General features: G+C 38.5%; 1 protein-coding gene across 9 annotated transcripts in view; it reads left to right on the top strand.

The window, feature by feature from the left end:
* Window positions 1-22,898, top strand: part of TAFA2 (TAFA chemokine like family member 2) — a 190,685-nt gene that overhangs the window by 143,368 nt on the left and 24,419 nt on the right. For all 9 annotated transcript variants that reach the window (XR_003990606.1, XR_003990605.1, XR_003990601.1 and 6 more), the window contains 2 exons: window positions 21,614-21,766; window positions 22,774-22,898. Coding sequence is in view for 2 of the 9 variants with exons in the window: in XM_030479860.1 (XP_030335720.1) it covers window positions 21,614-21,766; window positions 22,774-22,898 (278 nt within the window). In the remaining 7 variants the exon portion in view is untranslated. The remainder of the gene's footprint in view (window positions 1-21,613; window positions 21,767-22,773) is intronic.

Below are 22,898 nucleotides of genomic sequence, written 5' to 3'. Positions count from 1 at the left end.
CTTTTCCTTAGACTAGAAAAGGAAAGCAATGGATGTTAGATCCAACTGTGATCAGGGAGGAAGAGAAGGATTTTTAATGACCTGGAGATTCCTGTGATACACCATGAAGCAGGATGCTGTGGCACAGTAAGCCGATGGGGTTGCTATATCTGCCTGTGCCCAGTCCCTAGACCCTTCTCCCTTTCTGGAAACATTTTTCTCATTGACTATATTGGCTACGCTGTCTTTAAAGAGGATCCTTCCAGTACAGATGGGTAGGATAGGAGTTGTAAATGGGAAAATTATTACAAAATTTTAATGGTAAATGTCAGAGTGAGTTTGCACAAATCAAACCTTTTGAGGAAATGCCATTCTCTGTCTATTTATATAAATTCTTAATGCTGGTGACAAGAGTCTACAGAGTTACTCTGAAAGTGTGAAACCTTATATGCAGGAAAGCTCTGAATGTGCTTTCTGGTTGAGGTTTTCAGCCTTTGAATTTGACATGCATTGTGGAAGAGCTGTGTTGGGGACTTCTGACAGCTTTGGAGCTCAGATGGTAGGATTATCTTGAAGTATATTGAAGGTCATTAGTAGTACAAAGTTTATGCCTAAGACCGTGAAGCCAAATTTCTTTGGCAGAGGAACCAAGCAGATTTTTCTCCATTGGTATGACAACTTTTTTCCCCCTGTCTTTTTCCTCAGAGAAACACTCATAAGATTGTATTAATGTCTGGGACTATCAAACAAGAATATAATTACAAAGAAAATCTGAACAGTTTACAGTTTCTCTGACATTGTATTTTCTCCAAATTCAGCATGTTAAGATTGTGTCTTTTTTATAGGTCAAACATAATGTGTCAAATATTACATTATAATTAGATTCTTAACAGTATCCAGATATGTAAAATTACTGTAATGGCAGGATTAGGGCAAATTCTTCAAAGTCCAGATCTGGTTTCACGTATGGAGGCCATGTATCCCAGTGCTAGTCTTAGGATTGTCTGCACTGCCCCTCAGTCTTTCCAACATACATTCCATACATGCAGTATGGAATACCAGTAGATACCAGCCCCATATGTGTGCTGTTATCTACTGCACACCATCATTATTCAACTTACGGGATTTCACATACTCAGGTTGGGAGGTTTGTATCTGGAAGATCGCATGCCATGTGGAGATTATTTCTATAGCATTCAGGGGATATGTTAATCTAATTTTCATCTGCATTAATTTTCTGCTGATTATGTCTAAAGACTATGCCCTTCTGTCTTGACATTCTTCACTGAATTTACTCTATAGCAGTCTTAAGTGATTGCCTGTACAATGTCATATTTTAGAACAGCTGTTCTTTGGTCATGCAAGTGCCAAGGAAATGTTCAGAAATAGTCAGCTATTCTGGGGAGTATCAGGAGAAAAATCCTTTCTCTGTTTTGGGTTGGAATCTGTGAAGTTTCTTTCTGAACAAAAATTTTTAGTTCTGTTCTAAGGAGGATTTACCATTTTAAGGTTCACTGGGGCAGTCTTCCACTGTCGTAGAGATTTATAATCATAGAATCAGTTAGGTTGGAAAAGAACTTTAAGATCTCTGAGTCAACTGTAAAGGACTTGATGTAAATTTGTAAAAGGGCCTCATCTTTTCAGAAGGTAAGGGAATTGATCTGAGCCTAAGCTGCGCAAACCAGCAGCTCCAAAGCAGCAAAGCCTGTGTATGTGTGCATGCATATGAGCATGCCTATGCACACAGAGGTATGAGAGACTTGGATGAAAGAAAAATACACAAGGTCATAATCACTGATGAAATAACTTACGTGGACCATTCTAGTGTTTTTAAAATGCTTATCATTTATTCATGGGAGCTTTGCAAAATACTAGGTGCTTTTCAAACTTAACTGAAAACTCAGGGAATTTTCCACAGCGTCCAGTTTTAGGCATCTCCTTAGGTGCTCTGAACCACCCTTTAGAGCTCATTCCTTTCACAAAGTGGGAACTCAAGCTTTCAGTGTAGGTGTGAATAATTCCCTGAATTCATATATCGAAGAGTTTGCAACCTATTGGAAAACTTCTGGAACTTTTGGGAAGTCTCTTAGCAGGAGGACTCAGTTTGGATATTGTTCTTTTATCTGCCTAGTAATTCTTCTTCTGTACTGGGATCATAATGTCAGAATAAAATTGTAAAGGTCTAATTTTATTTCTACGGTTCAAATGGAGTCTCATGTTGCAATTCAGAAGCCAGTGAAATTTGGTCTGTGACAGATTCATTTATATCTGCATATCATTCTGCAAATGTCACCCTGTTATGTTAAAAAAGGTTTGGTTGTAAAACTTGGATTTGATGTTTGCTCCGTTTCTCCTTGTTCAGCTAAAATACACAGAAAGGAAGAATTCTTGAAATTTGAAGAGGTATAATATAGAAATTTTGACCTTTCCTTTAAAGTGTGAAAGTACCATTTAACTGTGACCAAGAAAAAAACTCTTCTTCACATAAATGGGAGCAAATCCATGGTATACTTACAGGAGAATGGAGGCTGGCTTGGGGGTTTAGATGACAGAAAGCAGGAAAATCGTAAAAGATCAGTCTGCTTTGTGCAGCTCTCTTTTTTCTGTCTGTAGTGATGAGTAGGCTGAGGCAGGAGCTGCCAAGTCAGTCTTGTTCTTTTTTTCCCCGTAGATTTGTATAACTCTTGTACCCAAATTGTTCTCCAGCAAATGCAGTAGACTTAGAATTCTTTTTGCAAAATACTTCTGGCTTCAATAACGAGTGTCCTTGAATGACTGAAGTATAAAGCTGAATGCATGGGTTATTCTGGGTGAATGCAGAGCTATGAAAAGGATATGCCTAAGAAAAGCATTCTGTTAAGACCAACACAAACCTTGGGTGCATTGTGTCGCTATATTTTTAGGTGTAAGGTATTAGAATTGCTTCAGATGAGTCTGTGCTCCAGGACTATGTGTGAGAGGCGAGCTAGGTCTTATAGGAGACTAAGTTGCTGGGAAGGTCAGAATTTCTAGGATCCAGAATTTGAACCCAAGATTATGTATGTGTCTCTTGAGAGGAGAGCAAGGATGAAGCATTTAATCCTGTAAATCAATCTCAGTGAAAAGAATGAATGATAGAAAACACTGAAATCATCATTAGATTCCTTCAGTGAGCTGGAAGACTAAGGAAAACCAAAGTTAAGTTTTAAAAAGGCGACAACAGAAAGTATTGTACCTATGAACAACAAAATGAAAAGTTTTTTAAAATAAAATACTTATTTAAAACTTTGCTCAGTTTTTTTTAATGTTATGAATATTTACTACTGATAGAAATGAAAGATTGCTGCTAAACTTTCATCTAAGGTGCATTGGCATGTGTCAGATTAACTGTGGAAATTTTGTGAAATAGAACCCAGAAGGTGTGCTAACTGCTAGACACTGCAGAGTGGAAAGTAAATATATTTCTAGTGAGTGAATATTGAGAAAATGAGCATCTGGAAGAAATGGGAATTTTGGATTCTTAATTGCATCATTCACCCCAGAACATCTGCTAGAGATATTAAGAGCAAATATAACTGTATTTGAGAGAAGATGCAAGTTTAAATAAGGAAGGAGGAAGAGTAATATAGTGCCGTCTTGTTACACTGCTGCATGCTGTGCACATGAAGGCTGTGTAAATCTCTCTTCTTCGAGTTTTGGTTCAAAACCACCTTGGGAAAAGAAAAATATTGTTTCCATGACTATGTTTACCTTTTCAGAGCATGGGAAAATCCAGAAAATCTCATTTATGATAAGTAAATAATCCATATTTTTGCATATTTCGTTTCTCATCATAGCAATACATAGTATACTAGAGAGCTGGGTTGCAGAAGACAAAGGGCATCCTGCAGAGGTTATGCCATTCTGAGAAAAGAATCATCTGAGAAAAGAATTAACCTTTCATCCTGCTTTACGCCACTCCGGTTCATAATATAGTTTAAATGAACACAAGGGCTTCTTTACTCTTTGCTGTCACACCAGCCTGGAAACTGGTCTTTGGGGATGAATAAATGAAGTGTAGGCAGGCCCTCTGCCTAACATTAAGGAAGAAGATATGATGTGATGGGATGTAAGCAGCTAGAAAGTGGGGAATTAGGGGGTTCACCTAACATCAGTGCAAGTACAGTGCTCACCAGTCTAATCTTATGCCTTTCTTGACTTTTCAGTTTTTGCCCTGCATTATTAGATGCATTTTCTGCTGACCAATTTAAAGACAGGATATATTTCTCACCCTCTTTCAATGTCACAATATTAGTGTCGTTACATTTTCCTGGGTTTTCTGAAAAACAGTTTGCATAGAGGAAAATAACTGAAGAAAAGAGGTTAGCTACCGGAGAGGGGTTGGTATATTGTAGTTCACAAATCTGACTTAAAACGTACATGTTAGAGAAAAAGAAGGAACTTTTAAACTTGTGTCGTTTTTATTTTTCTTAAAAAAAAAAAAAAAAAAAAAAAAAAAAAAAAAAAAATACCAGAAGGACCACTGCCTACTATTGCCTGTAAAAATGCCATATTCTAGAACATTAGGTATAGAAATACCCCCAAAATGTTCAGAATCAGTAAGCTATTTTTGGAAACAGCAAAACACAAAAATCTTTTACTTACTTTGGACTAAGACCTCCATTAATAGATCATAGAATCATAGAACAGTTAGGGTTGGAAAGGACCTGAAGATCATCTAGCTCCAACCCCCCTGCCGTGGGCAGGGACACCTCGCACTAAACCATGTCACCCAAGACTCCATCCAACCTGGTCTTGAGCACTGCCAAGGATGGAGCATTCACAACTTCCTTGGGCAACCCATTCCTGTGCCTCACCACCCCCACAGTAAGAACTTCTTCCTTATATCCAACCTGAGCTTCCCCTGTTTACGTTTGAACCCATTACCCCTTGTCCTATCGCTACAGTCCCTGATGAAGAGTCCCTCCCCAGCATCCTTGTAGGTCCTCTTCAGATACTGGAAGGCTGCTATGAGGTCTCCACGCAGCCTTCTCTTCTCCAGGCTGAACAGCCCCAACTCTCTCAGCCTGTCTTCATCTGGGAGGTGCTCCAGCCCCCTGATTATCCTCGTGGCCCTCCTCTGGACTTGCTCCTTCAGCTCCATGTCCTTTTTATGTTGAGGACACCAGAACTGTACACAATACTCCAAGTGAGGTCTCACAAGAGCAGAGTAGAGGGGATGATTATCAACATGTTATAGGCATTTAGAAGTTGAGGGTTTTTGCTGAAAGTCAGAACAAGACTAAATTAGAATAGTCTGAATTGCGTATGAAAATCATACTAATTTTTTGTAGTTCATGTGGATCACATGGAACTCCCATTTAAAACTATCACACTAAATAGTGATGTAAGGAAAAAAGCATGTAAAAAGTCCCACTTTGACAGATCTTGGCTGTCAGAGAAGCTCTCCTAAAAATCTGTTAGGTTGTCCAAACGTATCTGTAGGAGTGGTTATAAACTAATTTGCTCTTTCGCTGGGTGCTAGGTATACAACAGACTACACTTAAACAGCATTATGGCTCACACTAAAAGTATGAGAAAATGGCAAATTATGGTTTATCCTAATAAAGTTGTAGGAGATGAATGTTAAACTATAAAATATCACTCAATTTTTCATAACAGTGATCACTGAGGGGTAACAATTTCAATAGTTTTTAATGAAGTTTCTTATGTTTGGCATTTATTTCGTATTTTATTTATTTTATGGAAAAATCTCCTAGGTTCATGCATAGCAAAAATGAATAATTAAGGAGGAGATAGATGGGACACATGAGATTTCTTTCTTAGAGACAACCTAGAGAAAAATGTGGAAATGTTATGTTACAGCTATAGAGTGGGATTTGTAAGCTTCAGACTATTTCTGTGTCCCTTTATTAAAGTGAATTGTCCCCAACAGGGAAATAAATCGATGATGTATTTTAAATCTAGGAAGTCTGTCTGAGTCTTCTAAGTTTCTTTTTAGTTTGAAGGAGAAAGTTCGCTGTTTAAAGAGCTTTGAAAATCAGTCTAGATTCGCTGCTACCATAGCTAGTAACATTTTAAAAGCTGAAATAATAGCTAGGGGAGTATGTTTCTCAAATGTCCTTTTGCTTCTTCCTCTGACTTTAGTGTTATATTTGGACCTGCAAGTCACTCCTCTGTTGAGCCCTGGCAAATGTCTGAGATCTTAGATGTCAGCTTTACAGTGGAGTATAAATCAGTGGATATGTTTTAGCTTGGTTTAGTTATACACATACATTGTCAGTCCTAGAGCAGACATGGTCACAGAGCACTGACCTTCTGTTGGGCCTGTTTCAGTGCTGTGGTTATGTCAGATCCTCATGAGGGCAATCTCCCAAAAGAAATGACTAACCAGGGACCAAGTCATGTCACTGCTGATGTAGCTCTTTCCCTTAGAGATGGATCTAATCTCGAATGCCTAAAATTCAGGGTGTGCTTCTTCCTCTGCATTGATCAGACAGGTATGTCCAGCTTAGATTAGATGCCAAAACTATAGATATCCAAGGTATGGTGACAAGTGTCTTTGCTTTTATAGAGAACAGTGGAAATCCCAGTTTTAAATTGTTTTAATAATATAATAAATGATGGTCTAAAGATTCAGAAAGTGAACAAAAATGTCAAGATGCATTGCTATGTTAAAGTTTTCTTCTACTTAGAGATACTTTCTTACATGTCCTTGACTATATATATATGTGTGTATGTATGCATATGTATAATACCTGAAAAAAAAATAAGCAGGGACAAAAGTCTCTAGTTTGCAGGTTCAAACTCTGCTGTTGCATTGCTTTTGAGGTTCTGAACCATGCATGCATTGCTGAAATTTGGTTTCTGTTCACTCAGCTGACAGCATATTCGTGTGTTGGTAGACTCTAGAAATGTCTGTATGGGAAAGGAAACGTAGATGAATGTGCAACTCTCTTGGAGAGGTGAGACAGAGGATCAGAAATAATCAGATAGCATCTGTATTATGCAGCATGTTTGCTAAAGTAAAAATCCAAGTGAAGAGCAGTCCCAAACCACAAGTATCAGAATAACTGCATGTGAAGTAAAAGGAAATTCACAGTGTCCATGTCCACTTTTTTATTGTGGGTCTTGTTCCTTAGAAATTATAGGTACCCAGTCATAATATAACTCCTAGGCAATGTAGCACTTTCATGTAAAGAATCAGGTGTTAAAGCAGAGCTGTACCACTGAAGTCAGGAAAGGCTGGCTCACTCTGCTGCATCTTCAGTTTCTGATTTCCCCATCTTTTTATTTTATTTTACAACACTCTGCTAACTACAGCTGCACCTGGAGGATATGTGCTAGGATTATTCTCAAGATTTCCCTGACTTGTGAGCCCGGTAAAGATAAAACTCCCGCTAGATTTGTGTATGTGATCAGACAAGGTATATCTCATGAATGGCGTTTTGTCAGATTCTACAGTGTATCTCCTTGCTGTTCTGCTTTTAAGCTGGTGAATTGAAGGGGAAGGCAATTCTTGTTTTGTGACAGTCTTCCACATGCTAAAGAAGATAATGCTTGGCTCCCTTCACAACATATCAGCGCCACAGACCTGGACAGCTATTTAGCGCTCATCTATTTTTTTCTGGTGTGCATTTTAGAACTAAAGCAGTAAAAATATTTGTTGTGAGTCACTGTAGATACTCCTGAGTAATTGTGGGTAGTTGATTATTTCACTGTAACAATTTCATCTAACCTTGAAATGAGGCACAGCCTTACGGATATTTATAAATGGCCACTCTTCTGTTGTCATTTTTGACACGTTGTTAGGCACTGGAAGACAAATATAGCACACTACTATGTATTGTACATGGCATTCAACTTCGCATTTGGGACTTTGAGAGTATATGCAAACTAGGCCACAGAAAACAACTGCTCCTCAATCTACTAGTGTTTCAGTTATTTAACTAAAATGCAGTCTTCAGAGCAATCTGAAGGTTGAAGTTTTGAGGTTCTAATGTTGACCTATGTTAAAGTAGAAAAAAGATAAAAGACTATGCAGCCATAAAAATGTATATAGCCATTATATGGGTGCTGCAGTTTTATGTGCAGGTGATCATTTGCCTATATATGAGCTTCCTTGGAAGTTCCTATTAGCAACATTTGAATTAAAATTCGACCATTTAATTTTTTTTTTTTAATATATATATATATTTTTTTTTTTTATTTTCATTGGTCCCTGAGGGGCTACTTCTCTCCTTTTCTCCCCTCACCCTCTCACAGTGGTGAGAAAGACGTGAGAACTGTGGACACCTCTTCAGACTCTCCCTTTGGCATGAGTAGTCTCTGGCACCAACAAGACACCTTGGAGGGTGCCTTATTCCTGGCAGCTGTGGGAGCATTGCTCCAGCTGTTGTGGGGGAAGGATGGATCTGGGTGTTGGGTAGCATGGCAGAGGAGGAGCTGTGGAAGCTGTACCCGATGGGGGGTGGGAAGCTTGCCTTAAACAGCAGCCCCTTCACCAACCCTGTCAAGCCCAGCAGCACAGCACAATAGCCTTCTTCCTGCTCCATGGTAGGAGGCATGGTTGCAAGGCCGGCCTGTGAGTCTCTTGTTCAATGCAAGAGACTTGACCTCTCTGGAGTAATGTAAAATTAGTTTACTAATTAATTGCCTACATCCTGCTCCATGCTTTTTATGGTCCTGGGAAGCTCATGCCCAAGAACTGCCAAGTTCTGCTGTGCTCTGTGCTTGTGTCTCAGCAGTGGTCACCCAGGGATACACAAGGTGCCTGGCTTATTTCAGGGATAGGCAGTAATGAAAAGGGATCCTGAGCTGGCATGGCATGGCCTATTGCATCCCTGGGTGCAATGTATGAGCTTCCATAGAGGTACAAGCTAAAATGCAAAGCATGACACCATGTCCTTATACTCTGAAAAAGTCCCTGAATAATTATGATTCCTCCCCACCCCAATCTTGGTTTTTAATAGGTTTTTCTTGAAGGTGTGAATTACTTCGGATGCTTTCGTTACCTGCCAGCTTTTACAAAGCATGCTTCTGGAGTTCTGGGAACTGTGATATTTTTGCAGCTTCTGACTTTGGACAGCAGTGAGAGTGGTATATATGTTTCCTATGAACAGCTTCTATTAAACAGAGTTCCTTCAGAAACAAGTGCCAGGGAGTCTGCTAGGAGCATCTTAAAAGATACCTTTTCAACAAGAAGAGATATCTGAAAGTATTATCTACTGGGAATCCTTGAGCAAAAATATCCTTGATTGCGTAGCTCCGAATGGCTCTCCTGGCAGTTTCTCCTCTCCTACTTTACATGTTGAAACGTGCTTTCTTTTCTTCTGTCTTGAAGAATAGCCAGCCTCTTCCCAGGCCATCCAGTTTCAATTGATAGACTCTGTCTAGATACTTAGTGATTAATCATGCGCATGGCTTAGAGACTTGCTATTTATAAGGAATTGATAATGTAGAGGGAAGGTTGTAGCAGGGGAGATCACTCTAAAAGAGGGGATTTCACAGGACTAGACATGTGCGTTGTTAGCAGTTTTTTTCTAAAAGTTAAGTTCTTCCCCTGACTCTGCACTTCAAAGAGCTTGCCTGTGGCTCTACAAAAGCAAGCTGAAACTTAAAATTAAGATCTTTCAGGTGGTGAACTGTGTGCTGGCACATCCTACAGAGTTTCTCTTAACATATGTGGGAGAGTCCAACGCACTGTGGGGAAGTCCTAGAAGGGAAGGGTGGAAAAGAAAAAACCCAACCAACAGTTAAATAGTTTTCAGAAACGCAAGTGTGCATGTATGTGCCTGCAGTTTGTGGGAGGAATATTCCAAGGTATAAAAAGTATTTTGGTGTAATTTACAGACTAACTGAAAATGCATTACAGAGCTGCAAAATGGAATGTGATGTATTATAAACATACATTACAAAGTTAAATAAACTTGAAATTAGTACAGACATACCATTCTATCCAGTTATGAAAATAGATAAGACAAAACAAAACAAAGCCAAAACAAACCCCCCAAAAAGAAAAAATGACACACCAACTAAAACTCTGTCTGTAAAAAGTGACTAGCCAAACAGCCAAGCAAGCAAGCAAGCGAAGGTCTTGGAGAAGTTTTAAAATGTGGAATTTCAAAATTAAAATTTTTTTATAGGTAGGTTATGTTAAATTTCATCATGTATTTATGTGATGAATGTACACACACGTGAATGTAGAAAAGTATTTTCAGGTTCCTATGGTATGTTTTTATTTAAATATCCTTTCTAAAGGAATGGGTGCACAGGTGTATAACTGCCTTTCTGCATGGAAGAGGGTTAATAGAGTGACTCAGTATTCTGAATGTTATGTTTGGAAAAATCCTGCACAATCAGAATCTTGAAGTTGGCAGAATTTTTGGATTTCTACCTTGACCTCACTGTGTGGTTTCTATCAGGTCACCACTAGAGTCCCATAGTCCTACTGTTATAGTGTGTATTCTAGGTTTGATCAGCTTAATACTTCTTTGATACAAATATTACGCAATGTTGATATGCATCCTTAAAAAAAATTCTCTGTGCTGCTTATTTGGAAGTCCTTGCTTTCTCATTGCTCTTTTGTGGAATTTCTTACTTTCCAAATAAATTTGTGGGGCTGTTGCTTTTCTAACCTTGAAGAATCTTAGCATGGGGTGAATAAGAGATGCTAAACATAAATTTTCAAAAAGAAAAGTGTAATAAAATACAAATACTTTGATGATGGAACTCATAATGACTTTCAGGTGCTTAAATATGAAATGACCTTCTTATTACCATAATCTATTACCTAAATAAGTTTCTTCACTTAAATAAATAAATAAATAAATAAAAGAATTAAAAAAAAAACCAACAAAACTTTAATTGTGGAAGCAAGGTTGTGCTTAAGCCGCTAGATGTGTCTGAGATGGAAACAGAGCATAGGGACCCAGCTGCATCCTTCTTTGGGGAAACCATTATTGTCCTAGGCTTCAGCCGCTGTCTCCACAGAGCACCTAAAGTCCACTGAGGTGCTTGAGCTAATAGCCATGAGAGGCCTGGAAGCAGACCATTTAAAAGGACTAGTGAGTTTGCCTCTCCATCTTGTTATACTAATCCTATTTCATAGAGACTCCCATGCACAGCGCTTTTCTTAAGACGTTACTTCAGGTGAGGGTTGTGTGCCAGTGGGTCATGCAAATATGTGGGGGTAGAAAAAACTTTATTATCTTTTTTTTTTTTTCTGATGCATCCCTGAGAACATGTTGTCATCTAGTACAATGTGCCCTGAGATCATTTGGGTCAGCTGGAAAGAAAAGAAAATTAATAACGAGAGACATCTAAGGAAACAGGGGAAATGTATTCCCCTTAATGGTGTAAACTACAGTCTTCTGAAGCCCTGAGACTCAGGAATAATGTGGGGGTTTTTGCATTCTGTCAGATGCTGAAGGCTGCTCAGAGACATGTGCTACTGCTTCTTGCTGAGTCAAGATATTTGGCAGAAGGCCCATAGAGAGAGTAGGAGAGAATAAAAAGTCTTTGTGCCAAATGTTCTTTTGAGTGCCTGAGAGCTGGATTGGTCTTTTTTCTCTGTGAAATCGTACCCATATAATCTCAAACCTCAGCCTGGTAATTTACAAAATGTCTGCACACTTTAATATATCGTTTGCTTAACATGTTTGATAACAACCTCAGAGATACTGGGGCTTTTGACTTCTTCTGGTATTTATAAACTGCGCCTCGCCCTGGGTGTTTCTCTGCGAGCTCTACATAAGCTCATCTTGTGGATGGTGTCAGCCCGCAGCTGCTAGAGAAGAAACGTGGGAGGCGTCCTGCCTGCAAAATCAATGCAGCTCCATTTCAGGCCTGTAGGGAAACATGCAACCTTTGATGCCATCAGCATCCTCTCATCTGCTCCACTGCTCAGCAAAACGGGGTGGCTAAGGTGGAGTGGCTCCTCTTTGGGCACTTGCAGCGGGAGGTGTGAGAGACCGGATGGGCTAGCTATGGCAGGTGAACATATAAAGAGCTGCAAGATCCCAAAAGATCACTGCTTGTGATCTTGTCTCTGAGCCTTCTGTGGTTTCATGAACCTAGCGATCATCTGACTTTAAAACTGAAAGCAGGACTAGGGAGGGCAACACTCTAGGCTGAGAGGGGGTCATATGAAGAAGAGGGAATTATCCTTCAAGCTACTTCAAAATTAGTTGTGTTTTGAGTTCCTGTGTCTTTGGCTAAAACTTTGGTGTGAAGGCATCATTTGTAGCCATTGCTATAAAAAGGTTCTGACTTTTGTGAGAGAGGAGGTGAACTTATTTGAGTAAGACTGGCTCACTCCTGCCAAAGGACTGATTGAATAAAATTCTCAGTAAGGCCAGGAGGATAAAGTCAGGTGGCTGTGAGCTCTCCAGGTCCAGGAGATCCTACATAAAGTGCTCCATCTGTGGTTTTATGTTTGTAAAGATTGTGTGACCAGCTGGGACTGTTCCAACTTGCTGTGTTACTCCAGTCAGTCTTTTTCTTTCTTAGCGGAGATAACTCAATCCTTCAGTCCATTTCAGTGCACAGGTTTTGCTATGGGAATATCTGAAGCTTGATCTTACAGGGTCATTAGTCAGCTCTTCTCAGGGGAATGCTAGTTTTCTTTGATTTTTTTCCAAAAGGGAAAAAGTCTTCCCACACAGATGGCTGTAACTGGTGGTTGGCAAGCAAACTGATGGATGAGATTTTTCTTTGGCACTGTGCAGAAAAGTATACTTGGCAATGTAACTGTGGCAAACCATTCGTTAGCTTGGTTTTTAAAGGCTACCAGAGATGCTGTCTGCCTAGTGTTGTCGTATGAACTTTGCTTACCATCCTTTCCCCAACTGGACTAACCAGGTTAATGGCATGGTAGAGGCAACCCAATGAGAGGAGCTGGGCTAACATCTGCTAACAAGAATCACTTTTATTTTATTTTAAAATGGTTCTCTCAGAAGAGAAAACACCACATTGAAACCAAAAAGGACAGGAAGGGCTGCAGTTAGCAGGATCTTTTGAGTATGTGTTGCCTACAGGCGGCACTGCAAAAACTACCAGTCCAAGCAATGAGCTGGTTTATAACAATTCACTTGAGAACCTGCCCCAAGATGCAAGAGACGGAGTAAGAGAGAAATGAAAACTAGTGCTGTACTTTTAAGGTAAACTGATTCTCCACTGGTGTAAGTAGAGCATAGTGGGTGATCTGTCTGTTAGACTTTTTTAGTGCCCAAGCTGACTTGGCACTAAAGTCACCTTTCCTGTGACTTTCGATGGCTATAGCTGAGGTTCATGGAAATGTGAATGCAGTAATTAAGACCTCGAAGTCCTGTCCATAAGGTGTGTTTGTAGTTATTTGGGAAATATTGGCATGGCAAGGAGTTGTCCACATTATAGTATTACCCAAATCAAGCAAAAAAAGGTCTGCATGGCCTATGGTGTGGGATGGGCTGCTGTCATCAAACAGGGTGACTGTTCTGCTTGACTCACTGCAGTGTTTTGGCATGTGTCTCTCTACAGCTATTGATCTGCTGATCTAGAGGTAACCTGTCTAATATGAGTGAATTACCTTGACAGTCTGTGTACATTTCTTAGAAGCAAAGGTTGAGGGTTAAATGTGATTTTGCCAAATGCTGCCTCTGTCTTCCTTGCCTTTTTTTATGCAGGTCAGAGAGTACAGCAGCTGAGTAGATGTGAGGCTGCTGCAGCTTATTATCCCCAGTTTCTGCCAGTGGGGAGGCTGAGCATGTATTCTCTTCTTAGGCACATATGGATAAACATATAGACTCACATATGGACAGTACAAAGGGAGCCAGCCACACAGATCAATGTATATAAAACAGAAAGCTTTTCCTGGCACCCATGACAATGCACACAGCAATGATACAATGGATGGCCCAGTCCTCTTCCATGGCTGATTAGGATTGAAGTCTGCTAATGGAGGGAGATAGATACATTTATGTATACAAATACACAAAATGGATCACTCCAATAGCTGTTCTTAGACACTCAGCCTGACTGGTAGCTGGTCTCAGGTGCCCTCGTATTGCCAGTTGCTTTCACTTGAATTCACGAGCCCATGAGGTTTGTGATCCCATGCCAGTTGCAGGTAATCAGATCTCTTAATCTGTCACCAGCTAGTCTGTCTTAAATTTCCCTGGCATTCATACATACCCACTCAGAGAAGAGAGTTCACTCACAAAAAAAGATAGAAATGGGATTTAATGAGAGTGGAGGATAGCTTGCCATGTTTGAGCACAAGTCTTAGCCAGGCAACAACAGGTCTGTTGCTGTTTATACTTCACTGGCCCCTCTTATCCTGCCCACTTTATTGTTTTATGCTTGTTCCTCCCCAGTCCACCCTGACAGCCTCTCATTCCTCTCCCCTGGTCCTTCCACTAAGCATCCCATAATGAGTCTTAAACATTTCCACAAAATGTCTGATGTCAAATACTACACAATCTCAAAATTCTGCTCCCCCTTCATCTGAAAACAGGTCCTAGACCCCTGTTTGCAGTAACTGACTTTAGTCTGCAAGGCTTTCTGAGAGGCAGTTTCTTGTGTTGACTCACCTTGGTGGGTTTCACATGGGGCCCATGGGCTGATCGCTCCCTGGGGATGGGGCTGAGATCACCAGGTCAGGGTGCTCTGTTGACACTCATTAGGATTCTTGGGCTCCTCTGGACAACCAAGGCCTTTGCATTTAGTCAAGGTAAGGGGCAAGGGATATTCAGCACATCCTAAGTTCTAGGTATTTGGAAAAAGGACCATCAGGAGACATAGAGAGCTGCTTCTTACTACAGTAAATTCTCTTTTTAAAAGTAAAATTTTAAAAAGAGAATTAACTGCTGGTTTTAGTTGTGTACTACTTCTAAACTACGTAAATGTTTTAATATGAGTGGATCGATGGAATAGATAGCTAAATAAGGTTTTAAGTAGCCATATGAAATGTAATGATAGTGTAGAATTACCATTTTTTCCTGCTGATTCTGTAGTGCAACCCCGTGTGTCATCTGGAAAATAAAGCAGCATGAGTGCCTTTCCTGAGATGCACCACAAACTGTGCCATGCCTCATTGTCACCACTGAGGACACAGAAGTTACTGCTGTGTCTGCAATTGATTTTTCAGTTCACTGGCCAAACAAAAAAACCCCAACAAAACACAAAAACCCCACAAAAAAACCAAAAAACAAACCTAGGTAAGGTTTTTTTCCAAATAAAGTAAATTTTGCTTTGTTTTGAAAATTTTTACAGTTTTAAAAATCCCTGGTTTGTCATAGCCATAAAAGATGTTGTATTAAAATAAAGTTAAGAAAATGTGGAGACAGTTTTTTTACCTCCCCCTCTGAGGATTCATACTTTTAGGTTCAAAGTGTAACCAAATTTGACTAGATTTCAAAAATAGTTGCACTGCTTGAATACTGAACTTTTAGTAAATGGACTCTTCGATGAAAACCACGACAGCTGTTATGATGGTTTAAAACATGATTTAAGAATCTTAATTCATCATGCTTTTCAGTCATATATCTAGACTATATATCATCATTTGCTTAATCACCGTAATAGGTGCTACGTATGCAATCATCAGAATAAATATCTCAGTTGCAAACCCAGATGTCACCTTTGTTGAAAATAAAGAATTTCATTTTATCATTGAAGTTGTGATCCAAAACCACTGATCAAACCAACCACCTGATTTCAAAGGGATTTGAATCTGATCTTTAAATGTCATGTTCAGTAGAATTCCTCTCAATGTGTGTCCACCAGTGCTTCTTTGGGAGTCAGTGACTTGGTGCATGCCAGAGGTAATAATTGTAACTGTTACAGGAGATGCCTCTGCTTTCCCTCATGTCTCTGCTGCCAGTTCTCCTTCTGGCCCATGGAGCTGAAATGAAGATGTGCTTTGGTTTGTGTTCATACAAGCAAACTGAAGCTCGTGTTCCCAAAATCTTGTCTGCTTTTTCCCCAATTACTGTAATGACTGGTAGAATCAAAGGTTTTATGTTTAACAAAAAGCTTCACATTGCTTATGTTCTTAGATATACAGTTGCAGCAATATCAGCCCAACTGCAGATAGAATATGAATAAACTAAATTCAAGTTTTTCCTTACCAGCTGTTAGATGGATATAACAGAGTATATTAAAAAAAAATTGAATTAATTGAATGAAGGGACTGTACAGTGTGTTTCTTTTTATATATCTTTGTCTGAAGTTTAAACAGAAAACACATGGAAATCCTGGTTTATCTGTGGTTGTATTAGCTTTTGATTATTTAGATGTGGTAGCTACTCTTATTGAACTATTGAAAAATGCAACAATACTGTATGTGTGTGTTCTTGTGTGTGAGAAATTTTGCAAGTTTATTTCTATCCTTCCTATATACAGTGACACACTGAGACTGATGTGACATATTGAAATTGCTGAAGTGTAGCAGAAATATAACCTACATTCTTTTCCATGTCAATCAGAATGAACAAAGCAAATAGAGTATGTGAACAAGAAAACCCGCTTTTTTCCTGGTCACTTAAGAATAGGACAGTGATTTAGAGCCTAATCTGGAAAATGTTACATTATAACCACTAATTTTATTTATTTTTCTGATAGCAATAAGCTCTGTTTACACACTTGTTTGAATACTGTGGTATAGAAGAGTGACAGATTACTCAGGGAAACAGATGAAGCAGGTTGATAATCTGCTGAAATATTGTTTGTTTTTCCTTGCAGATAGATAGTTATTAAAATAGTAATTCCGTTATAGTCCTTAATGCAGTTGCTCGTGTGGATATGGTTTACATGAATAAAGACTACTTATGTGTCTACTTTGAAAGACTGGGTTACTATAGTATTTCATATGGGATATCTTCGAATTATACCCAAGATGACAAAAAGGCAAAAGTTTGTATAATATTAGGTGTAATATGGATTGAAACTCATGGCTAAGAGTAATTGCTGTTCCTCTCCTTATTGCTGATCTGTTGCTTCTTGTTTCAACTAAAGCTTTGTTTTTGTGAAAAGCTTTAAAACCCACACAGACACAATCAAACAAAGCTTTGCACACTTTACATAGTCTCTCTGATCTCGGAAGAATTATCTACAAGAGAATGAAATACATTTATTTCAGATAAGAGTGCAGAGATGCAGTGCCTGTAAGCCAATATACGAGTTGTTTTCCACAGTAGTAATCATGTATCTACAGAGAGGCTGCCCACTCCTGTTGCTTCCCTATGGCTGAAACTGCTTCTCACTAGTCTCTACACCCAGTTGTGAAGCTAATCCTGCAGAGAACTAACCCCACCAAAAAAAAGAAAAAAAAAAAAAAGGCATATTATTCTGCCAGTCCATATCCCTGGTTTACTGTTGTCACCATCAAATGAGAGTGTTCATGTAAGCAAGGGATGAAGGAGTGTGGGAAAAGGGATCTTCTTTTTTTTCCAGTAGATGTTAGTCATTAGATGGGTTTAGCTGTATCACCCAGTTGTGCTAGTGTCTTTGCAGAGAGCATATCATAGAGCCTTCTTGACGTTTGTTTGGTTGGGTTTTTTTCGCTGTTTGTATGTAGCTACTGCAATCTAGACCATGACAACATGATTTCTTCCTCTTCGTTAATGGCCAGCGTATGTGTTGATGCATGACCTGTGCAACTTACAAGAAATAAAAGATTCAAATGGCTGAGAAGATGGGTATCAGAACTGAATACCAGTGTTTCAGTGGTGGGGCTAGGGAATAGCAATGATAACAAACAATGGAATTCAGAAGACTTTCCTTGATTTAATGCTAGGTTTGTGCATAACTTAGTGCCAGATGCACCATGAAAATATGACTGAAATGTCATTCATCTGAAGAAAAACAAATAAATAAAATAGCCAGGAAGGGACAAGAACAGGTAGCATTTATATATGTTTAAAGGTCTTTGCTGTGTATGTTTAAACATAATCTTTAAGTGCATTCAATTTTATGTAGAATAAAAAATAGTAATTACTTAGCTTTATTTTTTTCCCAGGATCATGATTATGAACATTTAAGTTTTTGCTGTACCACTATCATACTGATTTATGAGATAGCTATTGATGATTTTGCTACATGAAAAATGCTATGAAAGTGGCAGGTTAATTACAGGATATGCTGTTAATGGGTGAAATACGGTTATGACTGTTTTCCTAGTTATGCACTCATAATACAGTGTTACATCTTCTGGAACATAATATATACATATGTTACGTTACGCATAATCATCAGGAAAACTTCACAATCTGTACACATAGATATCTCTGAGTCTATTTCTTCAGTCCTTCACATTGATTTCAAGAAGGATTACTTGCAGTAGCAGAGCTTTCAGGACTGGGTGTTTGCAGTGATTTTGAATAATGAATTTCTGTAGAATTCCAGAAGTGACATTTAGTTCCTCAAACATTTTCTGCAAAGCAAGCAGCATACTTTGAAGTCTGTACTAGGAGAAAAAGAAACAAAACCAAAATGTGAATCTCCTAATGTACCATCCTTCTTTCACGAAATGGTTCAGTGGTTTAATGAGGTTAATTTGTATTAGGTTGTGGGAAATCCTTTATCTACTGTATAGAGGCTTTCATTTCACATGAATGTGACAGATACTGTACTTACTGCACTGGAACTTAATTATTTGATAGCATAAGGAGCTGAAATCCCTACATTTCCTCTCAAGGAATATTCTTTGCATACTCTAGATGGTAAATAGAAACTAGAGGATGGTTGGCCTAGATTTTCAATGCTTGAAATATCTTTGTGTACTTTTCTAGGCTGTTTTAGTTTTATACCTCAAAAATTTCAAAGCAGCTTTATTAAAGATTCCCCAAATACTATCAATATTATGTGATTATTTTTTCATTCTTTACCATTTTTCACCTTTTCACCCTTTGAAATCCTTTTCTGTGTAGCACATGAATGTGACTGTTTGTTTAATTTAATTTCACTCTTTTTCCGTAGAAGTCTTAAAATGCCTGATATTATCTCCCTAATTACTACAAAGCAATTCTTTCCAAAGTTTTGTTTCAGTGTGAACTTTTCCCTCACAGAATTTTGCAACAGCTTTTTTCACTGGTTTCCATTCCAGATAACTCTAGGTGCACATTGTACTTTATTTACTCTTAGCAGGCATGTTATGACATTTCTGTAGACCTGGTAGAGCAGTGTAAAGCTATTTGACAAGAAAGTGAGGAGACAAAATTTCAGGATCAGTGATACACATCAGAATACAAATAAGGACTGAAAACTAATGTAGTTTTAAGGACGTAGGACGAAGTTCACCTACTACCACTAAATTTACTTTCTTTTGTAGATTCAGTGTCTGGGTTTTTTATGTACCCTTCATATAATACATATTAGTGAATTTCTGTTAGCCTGTGTAGGTATAAGAGATGTAATTGCCTATCAAAATAAAAATCGATGTGATATTACATATGATGTGAAAAGCAGCATATGTTTGTTCTACTATATATTATACATTCAAAATATATCCTAGAATATTTTTTGCCATATTCACAAAAAGATCCCAATCTTGCAACTGTTTTAGTGAGAAAAAATAATATATTTGTTTAAGTTGTTTTATTGGTATATATACCACTGAAATTGTTTGGAAGATAATTAAAAGTAATTTTTACAGCAGACTGTACTAGTAGGTGTAAAAATATTTGCTCATCATCAAAGGTATGAAAATATCAGAGATTACAAAGTACAGGCAGGTAGTGTGAATTGCTTTCCTCATCCTCTATTGAATTAGAAATGATAAATAGTTAAAAAACAAAGAAAAGCAATTTTATGCAAAAAAGAAAAAAAGAAATTCCTCCTAGATTTCTGATTTTTATGTGACATTTCAGCATATCACAGTATGATGGATCATGGGTTAATTGTTCACATTGTGTTATATCATTTCTTCTGTAGTGCTGCATGATATGGTGGAGTATAATCTAACCTAACATAGTACGATGCAGTGAATGATCACAAAGATCACAGACTGTTCAGTGGACTTTTTTCTACTGAAAATTGCCTGAATGAAATGTTTAGTAGTTTATGCTTTGCTGATGAAGAACTTGCTGCTGCCAGTGGCTTTTGCCTCTAGGCACATTCATGGGGTCCATAGCCTATATCAAGTTTGTTTTCCTTCTTCAGGCTTTATGGGAACTTCTGCAATAGTATTGTGCAATAGTAACTGAGTGCAATCAGAGATCAGTGTTTGCCTGAAAGCCTGTTAGTACAGCTTTCTCATGGATGCTCCTGTTTATTGTTTGCCATTTGGAATATAAAAGGTATCTATCTGAAGCATTCATTACATAGGCTTTGCATAAAGCTTACAAAAAATTTAACAGCAGCAGAAGTCAAGAACAAAAGGGTACTCTTAAAACATGTAATGCTTTGCATAATTGATATTCCTCCCTATCAAGTTGTAAGTCAACACCAGCTAAAAGTTCAGATTTCTTTCAGTTCTTAAAAGGGGCCTATAAGAAAGATGGGGAGAGACTTTTTAGCAGGGTCTGTTGTGATAGGATGAGGGGTAATGGTTATAAACTAGGAGAGGGGAGATTCACGCTGGACGTGAGGGAAAAATTCTTTACAATGAGGGTGGTAAAACACTGGCACAGGTTGCCCAGAGCGGTGGTGGATGCACCACCCTGGAGACATTCAAGGCCAGGCTGGATGTGGTTCTGATCAACCCGCTCTAGCTGAAGATGTCCCTGCTCACTGCATGGGGGTTGGACTAGATGTCCTTCGAAGGTCCTTGCCAACCCAAACTATTCTGTGATTCTGTAATTCTATGATTCTTTCTGATGGAAATGAACTATCCCCAGAAATATCTGATCTGGTATCAGTAACCGCTGAAAGTTTAGTTAAAATTACTTTTTCTGAACTCCAGATCTTTTGGTAACTGGATGCTGAAACAGGAAGTGTAGTTTGGTAAGCTCCCCTCTTAACAAGTTGTTCTTCTCATAGGGCTCCAGTAGCATGATCCTGGTGATCAGTTAGAGCAGCATGGGTGAGGGTGATGGTTACTGGATATGGGATAATGAAGATTGTCCTGCTGCCTCCTGTGTTTGAGAAACTTGGTACCCCATGTTCCCAGACTTCCTTTGCAGAGCCAGGCAAAAATCAAATGTGACTCCTTCGATTTTATTTCTGGGTTTTGTTTTGAGGGCTGTATCCTGCCAGTTCTTCTCTTTTCATCTGTAGGAAGGTTTTGGGATATCATATCAAAAACTGCATCTGCCCTGGACATGAAGTCTGGAGACACAGATTCTGAAAAAATGTGCATGCATGGATGTTTTAACACTGAAACACTTCCATTTCAAAGTTTCTCCCTTGGGGTGAAAAAAATCTTGGTAGAGCTATACAGCTGTTTATGGGAGTCCAGAAATTAATATAGTTTCTAGGTTAGTTTTATGTTTCTGCTTCCTGCTTCACTGGAACTGTCCCATATGAAGCCTTCTCCAACTGTTTTTCTCTAGCCAGTGTTTTCTGCATGAGATAGTTATACTACATTTGGAAAAGAAATCAACTTCACATTCTAGTGTTAGTACCATTTTAATTCTAGTTTCATGCATGGCAGATTGCCTTACAGAGCCAAGTTTAATGAGGTAGTATGATGCTATCTCACAATATTGTCAAATTGCTCATCTTCTTATTTTCACAGCTCACCATGTTAAAACTGGGACCTGTGAAGTGGTGGCACTCCACAGATGTTGCAATAAGAACAAGATAGAAGAAAGATCACAGACGGTGAAGTGCTCCTGCTTCCCTGGGCAGGTAGCAGGTACCACCCGGGCAGCTCCTTCTTGTGTTGATGGTGCGACTATTTCTATTGCTCCCTTTCGCTGTGTGTTCCTAGGGGGTTTTGCTGGCTTAATTTCATCAGTGAGAACCACTCCATTGCAATTAACTATTTAAAATAAGAGTAGGAAAGCTGCTGCATTTTGAAGGGCATGCCCAAGGTGAATGAGAAGAAGATGGGAAAAATGAATTAGTTGCTATTACTCTGTAGAAATGCTAAGCAAAATTATTAGATGCCAGTGAAAGAGACCTCTTGAGAAGCTAAATTTGATCTAACTGAGTGCCCTAGGAGCTGTATGAAATTCACTTAATTAAAAGTGTTTATGCAAATCTATATGAGCATATAATTTTCATGTGTTGCAGTCTACATTCTATTTATATATTTATTTTTATTATACAGGAACAAACAAATAAACAGAATACAGTTCTGGATGGTTTTTAGTCTTTTTAGACCAACACTATTTTTCATATTCGCAGTGCAATATTAATGTTTTACTTAACAAATCTGGTATAGGCTCATATGTTTTACTTAGGAAAATACTAGCTGATTTTTCAGCAGGATGGATTCACTCATTACATGATATCTTTACTGTTGATGTGTTGTTGGCTGTCAGAGAAGCTGTAAATATGTCATCATTAGGGAATAATTTTAATAAGGCTATGCTAGACTATATAGCAGATCAGGCAAAATACAGTAACTCAAAAGAAGAGATTGTACTTCAAACTTTGAATCTGTCTGAACAAATAAAAATGAGTACTGAAAAGGAATGCTTTGAAATTAGTTCCTGAACTGCAGTAAATTAGGAAGAAAAACATAGTAAAGAGAATGACTTGAAAGCACATAGCACTTTGTGCAAATTGAGACCTCATTTCTTATGAAGATTCTGACCTGGCTGAAAATCACAAACTAGCTGTTAGTCAATATATTTCTAACGTTTTCCTGGAAAATAAATGTTGCAACACAATGACATTAAAACGTTCATTTCAGCAACATGCAAATGTGTTTGTTTTCCTTTCTTGTAGCTTCAATAGTGGAGCAGAAGTGGTGGTGCCACATGCAACCATGTCTTGAAGGGGAGGAATGTAAAGTTCTTCCAGATCGTAAGGGATGGAGCTGTTCCTCTGGGAATAAAGTGAAAACAACTAGG

The sequence above is a fragment of the Strigops habroptila genome, chromosome 3 (genome assembly GCF_004027225.2).
Source record: "Strigops habroptila isolate Jane chromosome 3, bStrHab1.2.pri, whole genome shotgun sequence".
Lineage (NCBI taxonomy): Eukaryota > Metazoa > Chordata > Aves > Psittaciformes > Psittacidae > Strigops > Strigops habroptila.
Note: the sequence above shows the minus strand (reverse complement) of the source record. Positions and strands in the feature narration are given on the sequence as shown.